The following is a 15,219-nucleotide window of genomic DNA, read 5'->3' as shown; positions in this document are numbered from 1 at the left end:
CATTTCCACATCCATCTTACTCTTAAATAAATTGATGGTGTTGGAAACACTCATCATATGCCAACCATTCCACTAAATAAAGAGATTCTTTACACTTTCTCCAGATCAGCCCATTCCTTTTGCCGGCCATCTTCTACACCTTTAACATCTCAACATGCAACTTACTTTTATTTAACCAAAATCAGCAGCCAACATTCCTCCCATTCCTCCTTAGTTCTTCAATAGCCAAAGAAGAGATTGATTTCATTCAAAGCTCTTACAGTAAACCTCAAGAGATTCCAGCTAGACACCAAATACCAGCTACATCAAGGTTACTCTAAATTTCTCTTTATATTTTTTTTTTCTAGTTATTTCTAAATCAAGCATCAAAGTAGAACAAATACACACATACGCATAATCACTATATTTTCCTAACTATTACGGTTAGGAGGTTCCAAAGAATTGATTTTGTTAAGAAAAGAAGAACAGAATAATACACACGCACACATGTTTATATATTTTCTAAACTATTACATTTACAAGGTTTGATTTTGCTAAGGAAATGATAAATGAATGATGAAAGAACAGATTTCTAAACAAAACCCTAGCTTTGCTATACTTGTGAATCTGGACTGAATTTGGGGGTTCTTGTACTCTGTCTTGTATGTGTGTCCGAGAACGGAGTGATGGGGGTGAGAGCAGCCGACGGCTGCTCATGGCCGGCGACGGCGCGGCGGTAACCGCCTAGCCTTTGTCCTGCCAAAAACGAGAGAGAAGAGGGTAGAGAGAGAATTGGTTAGGATTTCAGTTTAAAAAAAAATAATAAAAAAAAATAAAAAGAGAGAGAGAGAGACGGGAAAAAGGGGTAAGAGAAGAAGAGAGGGAAGGGAGGACTTATCTTTTTCCGGCAACCGGCGGCGGGTGGCTTCCGATCTGCCAAAGAGGGAGAGATTACATTATAAAAAAAAGGGAAGGAGAGAAAGAGAAAAACTAAAGAAAGTTAGGGTTTTTACCAGGGCAAACGTACGGCGATGGCGCGACGACGGCAGCTACGCCGTTGTGCTGTTCCAGATCGTCGGAAAAGAAGGAGCAGGCGGCGGCGCCCCGCGGTGGGGTGTTTGCTGTCCTGTTTCCGGCGGCGGTGCGGCTTATGCCGTGTCCGTGCACGTGTGAGTGTGTAACAGAGAGAGCGAGGCTAGATGAGGGAGATGAGGATGCGACCATTCGGCCGGAGGTGGAGCGCAGGCGGCGGCGGCGCACCACAGTGGTGGCGTCTGTTGCGCCTCGGTCGACAAAATGCGAGAGATAAAGGAAAACTGAGGGGGAGAGAAATATAGAGTCAGGGGGAAGAGAGATGCTGAGGGAGAGAGAGAAGCCGCGCCACTCACCGGCGGCGGTGGCGGCGCCGTTGAACGGCGGCAGGCAGGAGGCGAGAGGGAGCCGAGAGGATAGAGAGAGGCGTGAGTTGCTTGTCTGTGTTTTGTGTGTGGTGTGTGTGTTTTGTATATTTATATGTGTGTTATAGAATTAGGGTTTAAATTTTAGGATTTATTATTTAATTTGTGTGGGCCGAAAATTTTTATAAAAAAGAAAGAGAGTGGGCCGATTTTTATTTCTATGTGGGCCGATTTTATTTTAATTCTGCTGGGCTCTTTTTGTTCTTAATTGATGGGTTTTTATTTTAGTTGTGTGGACTAATTTTATTTAAATGCTTGGGCTATTGTTTTAAATATAGGCCTACGAATCTTGGCCTTATTTTAAAAAAAAAATGTTTGAATTTACACTAAATTATTTAGTGAATTTAAATCTCTTGATTTAAATTTTAATATTTAAAGTTGGGATTATTTATTCTAAAGGAAGTCCATTCTATTATTTAAATTATTAATGGACTTTAAAGTAAATATTTTGGGATTAAGCCCCATTTATTATATGATAAAATTATTTTCAAAGCTTACGAGTATGGATTTTTTTTAAATGGTTAAAATGTTTTATTTCATCTCAATGGATTTTAAAATGTTTTATTATTTATAAATGAATAATGGAATTTCTTATTTATTTACATAAAAAAAATGAAATGTATAGAATATTATAAATATGGTTTCTTTTAAAAGAAAAAGGATTAAATTATTTTATGAGTAATTCCATTATAATGGAATTAAAATGTCCTATTAGAATGGCTTCATGTTTTAAAAAAAAAATATTGAGACTATTTATGTGGAATTGTGTTATAGAATGATTAAGTATATGATTTACTTTATCAAATGAGCTTGGGATTTAATTGAGATATTAAATTGCTAAGCATATGTTTATAAATGATTTATTTATTTAAGTGATGAAAATGTGCGAAGTATGAGAAAGCATGATTTATAATGATTAAATTTTCTGGGTAATAATATATAGCTTGTTCTTAATTGATGGAGTACTTGACTAAATGACGGGTGTAGAAGGAAGTTATGGATTATGTACATGTTGATGTTCGAACAATTGGGTTCGAACCTATATGATAGTTACATGATAAGTGATTACATTTTATTGATTGAATGAAACGAGATTAATATGGATGCTGCTAGAACCCTAAAACTTTAAAAGATACCCTAGGCACGTAGAATTAGACTTTGTCTTATGACAATTTCTTCACGAACTTATCGACTCTTCATAAATGAAGGTCCGGGTGACAGAAAGTGAAGCCGAAGAATAAGCGACTCCACGCCAGCTTTAAGAACGTTTAAGGTGGGCATTATTTTATTATTACGTATATAGAGATCCCCTGCGTGACGTAGGCCTCATATGCGAATATATATGCATGATATGTTTTGACTATTTATTCAGTTCTTATGAAATGCTTATATGTTTAATGCCCTTTATGAAAATGAAAATGTTATGAAAATGAAATGTTTATGAAATGATTGACTGCCAAAATGTTTATGTTTTTATATGTATCCTATCTGTGTTGGTTCGCCAACTTTAAAGGAAATCCAATTGGGATCCTATGCTAGACAAAGGTCGCTAGCTAGGGTTAACGTGTACACTCATGGAGACCGCGAGTCGCTTGCGACCGGTCTTGGCGTCCGTGGTAAGGAGGCCTCCTTCCCGGCGCGTGATAGAAAGGGCAGATATGGATCATATAGACTGAAAATGGGATGCATCCACCTTTATGAAAATGAACGAAATGTTTTAGTAAGCGCAGGTCATTTATGAAAACCCCTGTGTGTTACTGTTATGGCAGTTCAATTTATATATGTATGCATGTTGTATTTTCGGCTTATGTCACTGAGTATTTTTATACTCAGCCCTGCATGTATTTCTAAATGTGCAGGTTGAGCAGGCGATGGAATGGATCGGTGTTGAGCGGATTTCTCTTTTGATGTTTATGTAATGAAACCTTGAGTATGCATCTCCATATGCATAACTCACACGTTTTTCCGCTGCAAACACTCTGACTTATTTATCGTTTCTACTTGAACTTATTACTACATTATCTTGTTTAACTTTCATTTGGGGTTTAGTCGTTATGGCTGGCTCGTTTGTTAATTACCCAAGTGGTTATATATATACCACTAGTTGTTGTTGTTAATGTTGGTTATTTAGTAAATCTCCTTTAATTTCCGTTTCTTATTTTTCACCCCAAGTCATAACCCCGGTTAACCCGTCATTGGGATAGTGGGCTGTGATATGCCGCTATTTCCGTCCGTGAGTGTGTTCCTTTGAGGGGGAGAGAGAGATGTGAGCGAGAGAAGGGGGAATGATGGAGGTGCGGCTGTGGGTCTTCATCGATGCCGTCTAGAAGGACGGCGGCGAAGGAGCGGAGCCTCCGTAGCTCTACATGTGTGCGTTCGAGAGAGAGAGGTCAGGGGGAAGAGAGAAGAAAGGGAACAATGATGTTTTTTTTTTTTTTCATTTTATATACCAGGTCAACGGACCCGGTTCCCAATCAGATCGGGTCGGGCGAGAACCCGCGCGCATGGTGAGCGCCAGATTTGTGAAGCGCGCGCGCAGGGGCGGATCTATGGTATGGCTGCACTGGGCTTCAGCCCAGTGCAAGCCCAATCTTACCTCTTATATATATCTAATATCTATATAAAATAACCCATATCCCAGCCCACACAGCCCACCCCAACTTAAGAGAGAGAAAAAAAATCAACATATGGAATGGAATAAAGTGTTGCGGCAAGTCAGCGATAGATATACTTAATGAAACCAAGTAGGGCACAAATTTTTAAGCAAAATATTAGCAGCCAGCAATAACAATAGCCATTAATTATCGTTTGAGTTGTCTCGCACAAATTTTCGAATTTGACAATTCTCCGTCATCTCAGCAACAACAAGCAACAAACAAGTCTGATAATTACGGTATGTAATTTAAATTCTAACTTAGAATTAATATCGAAATTGAATTTAATTTCATGATAATGAAGATTGAAATAGAGAAAATAATTTGTAATTATTTATTTGAAATACTCCTATTTAATTTGTAATTGTTAGTTTCGATACATATAAGCAAACATTATAAAACTTTTAATTTTTTATTTTTAAATTTCTTCATAACAAGATGGGAGATGATTTGCTTGAAGATTCGCTGATGCTTTATATTGAAAGAGATTTTATTAAAGATATAGATATAGATTCAATTATTGATGAATTTTACGTATTGAAGTCACGTAGGGCACAACTTATGTGAACATTAAAAATTCTTGATATTCATAAAATTTATTGTGTTGAAGTTTTTATTTTTCAGCCCACCCCATTATTAAATCCTGGATCCGCCCCTGCGCGCGCGCATTTAAGTGTTTGCCTATTCGTAAATTCCTAGCATATGGATATATACATAAATATACACGTACGTTTTTATTCAATTTAGGAGTTCTATTCAAACTACAATATACTTTTGAGTAAATGGGCTCAATTAGCCTATCCCACATAACAAAAGGAAAAATTGTCCACCAAAAACAAAATATGGAAATAGTAGCCTTTATGACTTTTCTACCCTTATTTAAATTTTCTGGAATTTAGAAAAACTGAAAAGTTTTATTTAAAATATTTGAATTAAAATACAAAATTACTTTAAATAAAATTACTACACAAAATTTACTACATCTAAATTTCAAAAAACTCAATCCCTAGAATTCAGCCGCCATTTTCACACCTCCGCCACCGGGCCGCCGCCGTCACCGTCTCAGACCGAACGCGCCGCTGCCTTCACCCGCGTCGGAAGCCCCCCCGAACATAGATCCAGCCAAGTCAAACCCTAGAATTTTGCAGCCGTCTTCACACCTCCGCCCCACCGCGCCCCTGCCGCCACCTTCTCTGACCTAGGCGCCGCCGTCACCGCCTCAGACCGCACCGCTGCTTTCACCCGCATCGGAAGCCCACATAGATTTTCAGACGCCGCTGACTTCACCGCCTCAGACCGCGCCGCTCTCCCTCTGCAATTTTCATTATTACACACATTTTTTGGCCGATAATGTGTGTAATAAAGCATTTTGTACTGTTACACACAATTTCAACGATAATGTGTGTAACAGTGAAGTTTGAACCATTACACACAATTGTGGTCGATAATGTGTGTAACAGTAAGCAATTTCCATTATTACACACATTTTTGATCGATAATGTGTGTAATAAAGCATTTCGTAATGTTACACACAAATTCGGATGATAATGTGTGTAATGGTTAATTTTTTACTGTTACACACAATTGATGACGATAAAGTGTGTAACAGTGTTACACACATTACTTTCTGAAATTGTGTGTAACCATCGTTTTTGTGTGTAACCATCAGTTTTGTGTGTAACCAAAAACACATTGCGAAAAAATCGAATCAAAAACCAAGAACTTCATAAATATTCACTAATAATATAACAAATCAAACATATCTCGTGGTTTTGAACATCATTACAAAGAGGATTAACACATTTTTCTATTATCAACATTTTCCCAACAAATTTTTCGAAATTCTACTTTTTCAAAAACCTCACAACAAATTCAAAAGATACATGAAATTAGAAGGAAGTAACTTACTGGAAATGAGATGAAGAGGAGTAAGACGGCCGTGGAGACCGCCTTGCGAAACCGCCAGAATGAGGTCGCCGGAAAAGGTCGTTGGTTATGAAGGTGACTTGGGGAAGAAGATCGTAACTCTTTTTTTTTTACCCAAATATGATTTCACCCAAAATCTAGGTTTTGTTTTTACTATTTCTCTTTTTAATATTTTGATATATTTTCGAAAATTGTAAAATATTAATTAATCAAAATATATTAGTAAGGATAACTTAGTCATTTCAACACTAAAAATGCTATATTTTCCACATTTTTATCTTCATGGACATTTTTTCCTACAACTAAAAGGTTTTGGCTAGAGTAGGGGTTTCACTCTTTATTTTTCATGCTTATCAAAGATTCTATATAAAGCTAGTATATATAGGGGTCAGGGACGAACTTGGGGAGACACCAAAATTCTTCGGCATAAACTTTCTTTTTCACTTTTGAAGTCTAATCTTTATTTTTCCACTATTGAGCAACTGTGCCGCTTATTCAAGGTAATTGTTTTGGTTTAAATGTTTGATTAGTTATTTGCAAATTGGCTTTAGCTATGTGCGTCTTTGTCCATATACATTGCATGAAACAAATAAATTTGGTCAAATAATATGTAAGGAGGGTCTGATTACAATTCATAATGTATAAAATTATTTCTAGTTATTTTTACGCATGCTAATGATGAGATTTTATATATAATTAATCAAGTTTTGTTTAATAATTTTTTTTTTTGAGTTTCTCTAGGGTTTTCACATTCTAATAAAATGATGGTCAACGCCGGCGAAGCCTACATCGTGATCGACTCCAGCTCGACGTCGATCAACGAGACGGTGAATGGGACGCACCACTTTACCATCTGCGGCTACTCTCTGGCCAAGGGCATGGGCCCCGGAAAGTACGTTTCTTCCGACACCTTCAGCATCGGAGGCTACGATTGGGCGATTTACTTCTATCCCGATGGGAAAAACCCCGATGATTCATCCGCGTACGTGTCGGTTTTCATGGCGTTAGTGAGCGAGGGCACCGATGTGAGGGCGGTGTTCGAGGTTGCTCTTTTGGATCAGAGTGGGAAGGGGAAGCATAAGGTGCATAGTCATTTCGAGAGCGGGCCTTGTACGCTCAAGTACAGAGGAAGCATGTGGGGTTATAAGCGGTTTTTCAGAAGGGCTGCCTTAGAAGCTTATGATTTCCTCAAGGATGATTGTCTTTCCATGCATTGCACTGTGGGAGTCGTTCGAACTCGCGTTGAGGGAGCATCAGATATGGGTGAGAGTCTGAAGCATTTGTTGGATTGTGATGTAGTTTTCAAAGTTGGAAAAGAGTCATTCAAGGCCCATAAGAAAGTATTGGCTGCCCGTTGTCCAGTATTTAGAGCTCAATTCTTGGGAAATCCTAATAGTGACAAGGTGGAAGTGGAAGACGTTGAACCATCCATTTTCAAGGCTTTGCTTCATTTTATTTACTTTGACCAACTTCCTGATTTCACTGAAAATATCGTTGATTCAACGCCTGCGATCATGATGCTACGTCTATTGGCTGCTGCTGACCGCTTTGGCTTAGATAGGTTGAAATTATTATGTGAAGCAAAATTATGGGAAGAGTATACAGACTGCCCACACCTCAAGCCCATATGTTTAAAATTGGCTGCAACAAACTTGGGAGGTGCGTGTAGTCCGTAGATCTTAACACTAAAAGTTTTCAGGTTATGTCAATTAGTATAATTTTTCCAGTATGTTGGAGGCATGTTACTTGATGAAATTAGGTCTTCTCCATTTGTGGTGGGAAATTTTGTTCTTTTGGACACCAAGTGTCTTAGACACCTTCATAAAAAATCAGCTTTTGAATGATTGTTTAATTTGACTGATTTTTTGTTATTTAGTGATTTGTCTAAAATATCATTTTCAAAAATATATTCAACCGATTTTGTTAGTATTTTCAATTTTTATATATTTTTATATAAAAAATTAGTGAACTTGAAAAAAAAAATATTAAAAAAAAAATAATAACAAAATCGGTTGAATATATTTTTAAAAATAATATTTTAGACAAAATCACTAAATATCAAAAAATCGGTCAAATTAAACATTAAAAAAAACTATTTTTTTATGAAGGTGTCTAAGACACCTGGTGTCCAAAAATCTTTTTCTTTTAAGTTTTTTTGAACTTTTATTGTAAAGAGTCAAACTATTTTTATATATATGGTATATATTCTTTAGTTATTTTATTTGTTGATAAGGGTAATTAAGAATAGTAGTGCAGTAGTGCTATATTTAACGTTAATACTTGTCAATATTAGCGAAAGAGATCGAGATAAGTGTGAGGACATTAATCCTAAGGACTTCTACTAGTATTGAGATTATATTAGGAAAATCTATCTTGGTTTATTGAATTGATATATGGATTATCTGAGTTTGTTGAAACATTTGACTTGTGATATTTTATTTCCATTTGTTTATCTATGTCAGCTTGATTTATTTTCTTTAGGTTAAACCAAACAAATCTTTATTTATTTTTCAGATAGAGAAAAATAATTTAGGATAGTAATTAATTATAATCAGTCTCTGTGGAATACGACCTTGCTTGCTACTATACACAATTGCATCCGTGCACTTGCAGTGTGTTAAAAATTAGCGAACAGACCGCAAAAATAAAAAATTTCTAAAAAATAAATCGAATCGGCCGACTACCATTTCACAATCGACTAAAAACCGATCAATTTAGTTAATTTTCAATCGATTTGATCGATCGTTTCGATTTTTATACACACCTATGTTCAAATCATGCGTGGGAGGAAATACTATTAACTAGGAATAAGGCTGTAAATTCAGGGCGGGTCGGGTACCCTGCCTGCAAAATCTCCCCAAAAAAATACCCTCACCCGTCCCCTGTTGCATATGCGGGTACCCGAATACCTGCAACGGGTATCCGCTGCGAGTATTCAAGTATTTTTCTAAATATAACATAAGCAAACACCAAAATGAGAGCTGAACCAAAAACCTTAAGCCATTCATGTGCTTTAGCAATGGTTTTCTAATCCTTCCTTTTACGCCAACTATGACCAATTAACCATACAAGCTCTTGATTTCAACATATTAAAGGATATTATCAAAGTTTCGAATAATTAAGAATAATTTGACAATTTTTCATGAAATTAATAATAATTAATTTTTTAGGACTAATGGGTCATGGCTAATGCAAATGTTACCTAAGTTAGCTGCCGGTGACAAGAGGAGACGATCGGCGGTGAGCGGTGGCGACGCGTTGGCAGAGGATGAAGATTGGTGCTGCGACGCTTGAACTGTGTTGTACTGGTACCCGTACAAGAGGAAGGTGGTCGAATGGGAGGAGGCAAGCGACGGACGGACGACGACAATGAAGTGTGTGGGTGTGTGAGCATCGACGACTCACTGTTGTTTATTGAAGATGAGAAATTGAAAAGTGAAAATTAAAAGGGTTAATAGCCGAAAAATACACAAATTTTCACCGAATTTGCATATTGCAAATGACCCTAAAAAATAGCCCCAGAATACACCACCTTTTAATTCAATCGCAAATTGCACACGGCGAAAATTTCGGCTGCTCTTAAGTTTGACCGGACAATGACATGGAATTACTCCACGCTTGCAAGCCACGTGGGCAAAATGACGGAAATTAAATTAAAAGGTGATTTTAATTAAACAACGTCTGATTAATTAATTAAACAAAGTAATCTGTTTCATCTTCTCCAACTTAGCTGCCGTCACGAATCCGTCCTCCGCCATCTCTACCAGTAGCGCCCAAGTAATCATGGGCAGCGCCACTTCTCAATGAACCCCTTCGGCAGCAGCGCCTCCAGATTCGGCTCCTCCGCACCTTTCCACGGCGGATTCCGCACAGCCCAAAGGAATCTGTAGCCTGAATTTTCCAATCCAACCGCCATTTCCCTCAATTGCTCCATCTGTTAGGTCCAGAGGGTCTCGAATAGGTGTATGGGGGGGGGAATACACCTATGGGCTATTTTTATCGAATCCTCAATCAGAAGGATCTCAGTCAGAGATCAAAGCGAAACTTTGCATGCAAACACATACTCCTGTTTTACTGAAAACAGTTTTGACCAAACAGGGTTGACGACTGATACTGAAAGCTCTTCAGTAAAGAGTTATCAGTTAAGCTGTTGAAACTTAACTGATGCACGTAAGGGCTTCAGTCGTGTTTGCTAAGACAGAGATGATAACACTCTTCCTGACTATCAAAAGATAGATCAGTCAGACTGATATCATACGCAGCGGAAATTAAACTTAGTTTCGCAATAGCCTCGGTGGAGCACGTTGTTGGTTATTAGGTTTCTCTTTGCAGTTAATCAGTGTTCAATTTATCAATTGAAATAACACAAGTAAGAATGTAAAACTGAAAACTGTAAACAACACAGAGACTTTTACGTGGTTCGGAAAAACCCTTTCCTACATCCACGGTTGGTTGATCAGACCAACAATCCACTCCGCAAGTGCTTAACAGGTGCACTGCAAACCAAACCGTGTGCTTGCCGGGTGCACACAACCGTACCACTGAAGAAAACCCTTCTTCAGGACCTACGCTTCACTCGCGTCGGATTTCTCTGCTCAACACAACCCGTGCTAAGACTTCTCACTCAGAGTCAGAGTACCTTCCTGAACTCCGAATCACTCAAACACTCTTTTGGGGAGGAGGTTTGAACGAGTGCCAACTTCACTACAAAGAACAAGTTCTTTGAAGCAAGTTTGACCTTTGGCTTCTGGGTAAACAGAGGTTTGCCTAAGGTCTAAGAGAATGTGTGTAATCAGTAGTGACTGATTTTAGCTTTGGAATTCTCTTCTTCGATTCAAGCTTTGGGGAGATTAAGCTTTAGGCTGAGTAGCAATTTCGGCAGAGCTTCAGCTTATGTCGTTGAATCGGTGAAGGTTGAAGTGATCCTCGAGCGCTATTTGTAGGAGAACTCTTGAATAGATCCGTTGGCGTAGAACGTCATAAAGAATTCTTCCGTTGGAGAGCAATTCAAATTTGGGCTGAGGCTTCAATCTTCGAGGTTCCTTGTCTGGGTGGAAACGACTCTCTTTGATGGACAGGAGATGTGACGTCTCTGAAAAGTAACCACCAGATAGGAATGACCTCTGCAGAGATAAGATCCTGAGATCTCTGCATTTAATGCGGCTGTACTTTGTGAGTACGTGGCTTCCTCTGAACGTTGGAAGATCAGTCCGATGAGGAATATTCAACTGATACTTGACTTTAGTATCAGTCCATTGCGCGCATTAAGTAATCAGTCTTCAACTGATACTTCAGTTGGTATCTGCAGTCTTCAGTCTTCAATCCTTCGTTCTTCAGTCTTCAGTCTTCGACACTGCAAGCTAAACTAGAAACAAACTCTAACACTTGAGTTCAAAAACGATTCTAGTCTATTACAGTTAAGTCCTATGAATTTTGGTATCATCAAAACAAGGGTTAGGATATTCCACAAGGTTCCCAACAATTTCTCCCTTTTTGATGATGCCAAAACCACACAGCAGTTCTAGACAACAAAAAGACTGAACTTACAGTACAAGTTCTAAACCTGGGGTGAAAACAGTTCCCCCTTAACAATAGAACCTAAAAACTTGTACTTAGAGTTAAGAACGAAACAATTCTAAAACAGAACAAGGAGAAGACAGAAAAACATAATCAGAGCCTGGACAAAAAGTCATTGTCTTCAGGTTGAGATTAAAAAGAAGTTCTTTTCATTAATAAAAGACTGATAAGTCATCAGTCTAAGTTACACTTTTGAATCGGAAAAGAACAATACAGAAAACAACTAAGAGACTCACGGTTTCTGATTGTATAGCTTGAAGACTGCTTCCCATATTTCTCTAGTTTCACTGGAGTCTGGATGCAAATTCCAAATCTTGCATATAGATCTGAATTATGTCTTGATTCTGTCTCTTTTGACTCCATTCTTAATCCTTGGTGGAGTCACAATTTTCTTCTGAGGATCAGGAATGCTTTTTCTGAATTTTCGTTGAGCATCTTGCATTTGTAAGACTAGATCTCGTTCTTGCAGCTGCAACAGAAAATACTTCCAGGCATCATTCCTGTAATCTCTGTCACCTTGGATGTTTGCAAAAACCATCCATTTGGTGTAGCATTCCTTGGTTTTCTCCCACCAGTCGTTCAACTCAGACGGTATCCATTTGTCTGATCGCTCAAACTTTTCCAAATAAGATACTAACAGTCCTTTACTGAAGTAGTGTTCGAGCTTTTGGCCTTCCTTTAGAGTTGATACAAAATCGAATTTCGTCTTCTTCAGTTCTGGCTCATTTGAGGAGCTTTCTCTGGCTCTCTTTCTGGTGAGTTCGACTGAGGAAATGGTAGGAGCAACCTTTGAGATAATCTCTTCAGCCTTGTTAAAGTATGAAGGGATCATTTCCTCTTCCCTTCGAATGCGCTTCATTATATCCTCTTTCCCCTTTTTGGCATCATCTGGAGGAAGTCGGCTTTTCAGCTCTTGAAGATCATTGAACATCTTCTGAAGGAGGGCAGAGTCAGGGGACTCTTGAGGTCGTTGGATTTGCAGTTCCACTTTCGTCAGTCGTTCCAGGATAGGTTTTACTGTCTCTGCAATGAGGTGTTTGACTGCAGTTTCAGACATGAACGTCTTCAGGAATTCAATTTGCATTTCCCTGATCTTCTCTGAGAGCTCAAGGAGTTGCGTCTTCGTTTGAATTTCTGATTCAAGAAAAAGAGTGTGCAAGTTCTTGTGATCCTTCTTGATTTTGGGAATACCGTCGTCAAGATCAAGCATTTCCGTCTTGAATTTGATAAGAGCAACTTCTTCTGCCCCCATCCGTTGTTGGAGCTTGTGGATCAAGTCGGAATGATGGATCATGTCTGCAGTTGCCTGTTTCTCGACTTCTTCGAGTTTCTTCACAAACTTTTCACCATAGATGTTCTGGCGTTCGAGCTCATGATGAAGTGAGTCAATTTCAAGCTGTTGATCGGAAATATGCTCAAGCAGGACAGCAATTGGATCTTCTACATCGTCAGAAATCCGTAATAGATTTTTGTGTGGCCGATTATGTTTCCAGATCGTAAGAAGCTCGTCAGTTTCTGCATCTGAATCAAATAGAACAGGTCCTTCTGCGCGAGGAAGCTCGACGTGTTCTATTGGTATGTTTGAGTTAGCAGACGAAGTTTGTGCTTGCTGGCGATCTTCATGAGATTTAGATGTGGATGCCTCAGCTTGACTCATTGGAGCAGGGCGTTCCGTTCTTTCTTCTGCAGAAGACTGAGATATTGACTGCTCTTGACCGATGTTGATGCCTTCAAGAGGAGTAGGCTCATCAGTGTTCAAGAGGGGTGAAGATGAAGGCTGAGGAGACTTGGAGATGTCTTCGACTCGTCCTTCAGAAACTGGGTGATCAGCATTGTCAGCTGATCTCTGTTCTGCTTCTGGCAATGGTGTATCAACTTCAATGACGCTAGCCTGGTCAACTTCAGCAGGAGTTGTTGGAGGAGTTGATGGCAAGTTCGGCTGACTGAATGAATCAGTCATTGGTTGTTCAGCGGCGGCAACATCAGCTACAGATTCCGCCGGTTGAGCAGTGTCTCAAACTGGAGAGCTGAGCACATTAGTTACTTGTTCGGCGATGAGGGGCTCTTCAGACGCCTTTGAAGTTCCAGCATCGTTGTTGAGTGAGATGAGATGTCTGTACTGTTTGGAAGAGTACAGATAATTCATGGCGAATCTGTCAAAGCCATGAATTACATCCCAAACTTTTTCAATTTGAAAGAGACTGATCAGGGATGCCTCTTCCATCTCGAATGAGTCTTCGGCTTCAGAGTTGTGAAGACTGTTGATTTGCGGGCAGGGTGCCGTCTTCAGGAAGGTATACGTGAGAAGTCTATGAAGGTTCCGGTAGACTTCTAATGACGTATCGAAATCACCAAGTAACCGACGGAGGTGACTTGTAGCATTTCGTTGAGCTTCTGAGTGAAGTTCAACTACTTCCTGAGTACTTTTTGAAAGAAAGACCGGAGCTGGTTCTGGGACAGCTTCCATGACTGCTTTGCCTTTGGATTTTGGAGAAGATTTCCAAGGCATCTCATTTGGACTTTTGGAGGGTTTTGAGGGAGGATGGAACGGAATCGACGGGGCACATTTGTGCGTGCAGGAGGATTTGATGGTGGTGAATCAGGGGAGTCAGGCTCAGATGATTGTGGAGAGGAGATATCAATTACCTTCATCTTTGGAGAAGGTTTGGGTTCTCTTCTTGCCGGTTTGAAAAGACGAAGACTGTCTTTGAAGTCAATCATCTTTAGCCATCGCACAAATCTGTGCTCCTTTGTTCCTTCGATGATAATCTGCGAGACCCTGTTCCCTTATCGTACCATCGTCGCCGGCCTTGTGTTGTGAGCTTCGTTGAAGAGAAGCTTCAGGTAAGCTTCTTCCCAGTTGAAGGACTCATTCTTCAGAAGAGCTGCCATAACATTCTTCTGAGGTTGAGAAGCTTTGTCCGGAGTTCCGGTGGCACCTATCCAGCATTTCTGGATTATCTTGCCCAGCAAGGCATACTCTGGATGAAGATGGGAAAGAGTAACTTGACTTTCCGTTGACTCGGATTCATCATTCAGTGCAGACTTTAGAGTCTCATTGGCTTCCTTATCAGTCAGTCTGGAGAAGGAAGTTCCACTGTTCGGGAGATTGAACAGTTTTTTGACAATCTGAGAGACGTTGAGAGTCTCTATAACACTATCTGTCGAGGTGATGACAGTGACTTTTGAGATGAGCTCTTCAGAGTTGTAGAAACGAAGGTTGTTGTATAATTCTCGAACAACATCATCGAGTAGATATTTTGGTTCGCTGGTGACGAACTTGGTCCATCCGTGCCGGTGGAGAATTATCGAGACTTTTGCATATTCAGGCTTCTTCTTGAAAGATTCCTTGTGCACAGACTGTTCATATCTGACTTCTTTCTCGATCAGAGCCTCCTTCTTGTTGTCATTCTTCTTCATGTTGGTCTTGGCCATTTCGAATAAGAAATCTGTGAAGAGAAATTTGCAGAAAGTAATCTCACAGTAGAGTGCTGTGGATTTTGGAAGTTAGAAAGAGTGCAAAGGTAATAGAAGATTGAGGAGTGGCCGTAATGGAGAAAGTGTGATCGTGGGAGATGAACAGTTTCCTAGGGCAATCGAAAAGACGTGGGCGGTTTGAAATCTGT

At 39.4% G+C, this 15,219-nt stretch overlaps 1 protein-coding gene and 2 long non-coding RNA genes across 3 annotated transcripts; 1 reads left to right on the top strand and 2 right to left on the bottom strand.

The window, feature by feature from the left end:
* Positions 1 to 463: 463 nt before the first annotated feature.
* Positions 464 to 1,431, bottom strand: LOC130996206 (uncharacterized). The gene is made up of 2 exons (XR_009092433.1): positions 993 to 1,431; positions 464 to 912 (listed from the first exon to the last, which is right to left on the bottom strand). It is a non-coding gene; the product is annotated as an uncharacterized LOC130996206 (long non-coding RNA).
* Positions 1,432 to 4,984: 3,553 nt separating this feature from the next.
* On the bottom strand, positions 4,985 to 6,347 carry LOC130996205 (uncharacterized). Its single transcript, XR_009092432.1, has 2 exons — positions 5,999 to 6,347; positions 4,985 to 5,402 (listed from the first exon to the last, which is right to left on the bottom strand). It is a non-coding gene; the product is annotated as an uncharacterized LOC130996205 (long non-coding RNA).
* A 62-nt stretch (positions 6,348 to 6,409) lies between these two features.
* On the top strand, positions 6,410 to 7,910 carry LOC130996204 (BTB/POZ and MATH domain-containing protein 3-like). The gene is made up of 2 exons (XM_057921714.1): positions 6,410 to 6,516; positions 6,758 to 7,910. The coding sequence occupies exon 2, from the start codon at positions 6,778 to 6,780 to the stop codon at positions 7,690 to 7,692; it is 915 nt and encodes a 304-aa protein (XP_057777697.1). The 5' UTR covers positions 6,410 to 6,516; positions 6,758 to 6,777; the 3' UTR covers positions 7,693 to 7,910.
* Positions 7,911 to 15,219: the final 7,309 nt, after the last annotated feature.

The sequence above is a fragment of the Salvia miltiorrhiza genome, chromosome 7 (genome assembly GCF_028751815.1).
Source record: "Salvia miltiorrhiza cultivar Shanhuang (shh) chromosome 7, IMPLAD_Smil_shh, whole genome shotgun sequence".
Lineage (NCBI taxonomy): Eukaryota > Viridiplantae > Streptophyta > Magnoliopsida > Lamiales > Lamiaceae > Salvia > Salvia miltiorrhiza.
This window is presented reverse-complemented; position numbering and strand designations above follow the sequence as displayed.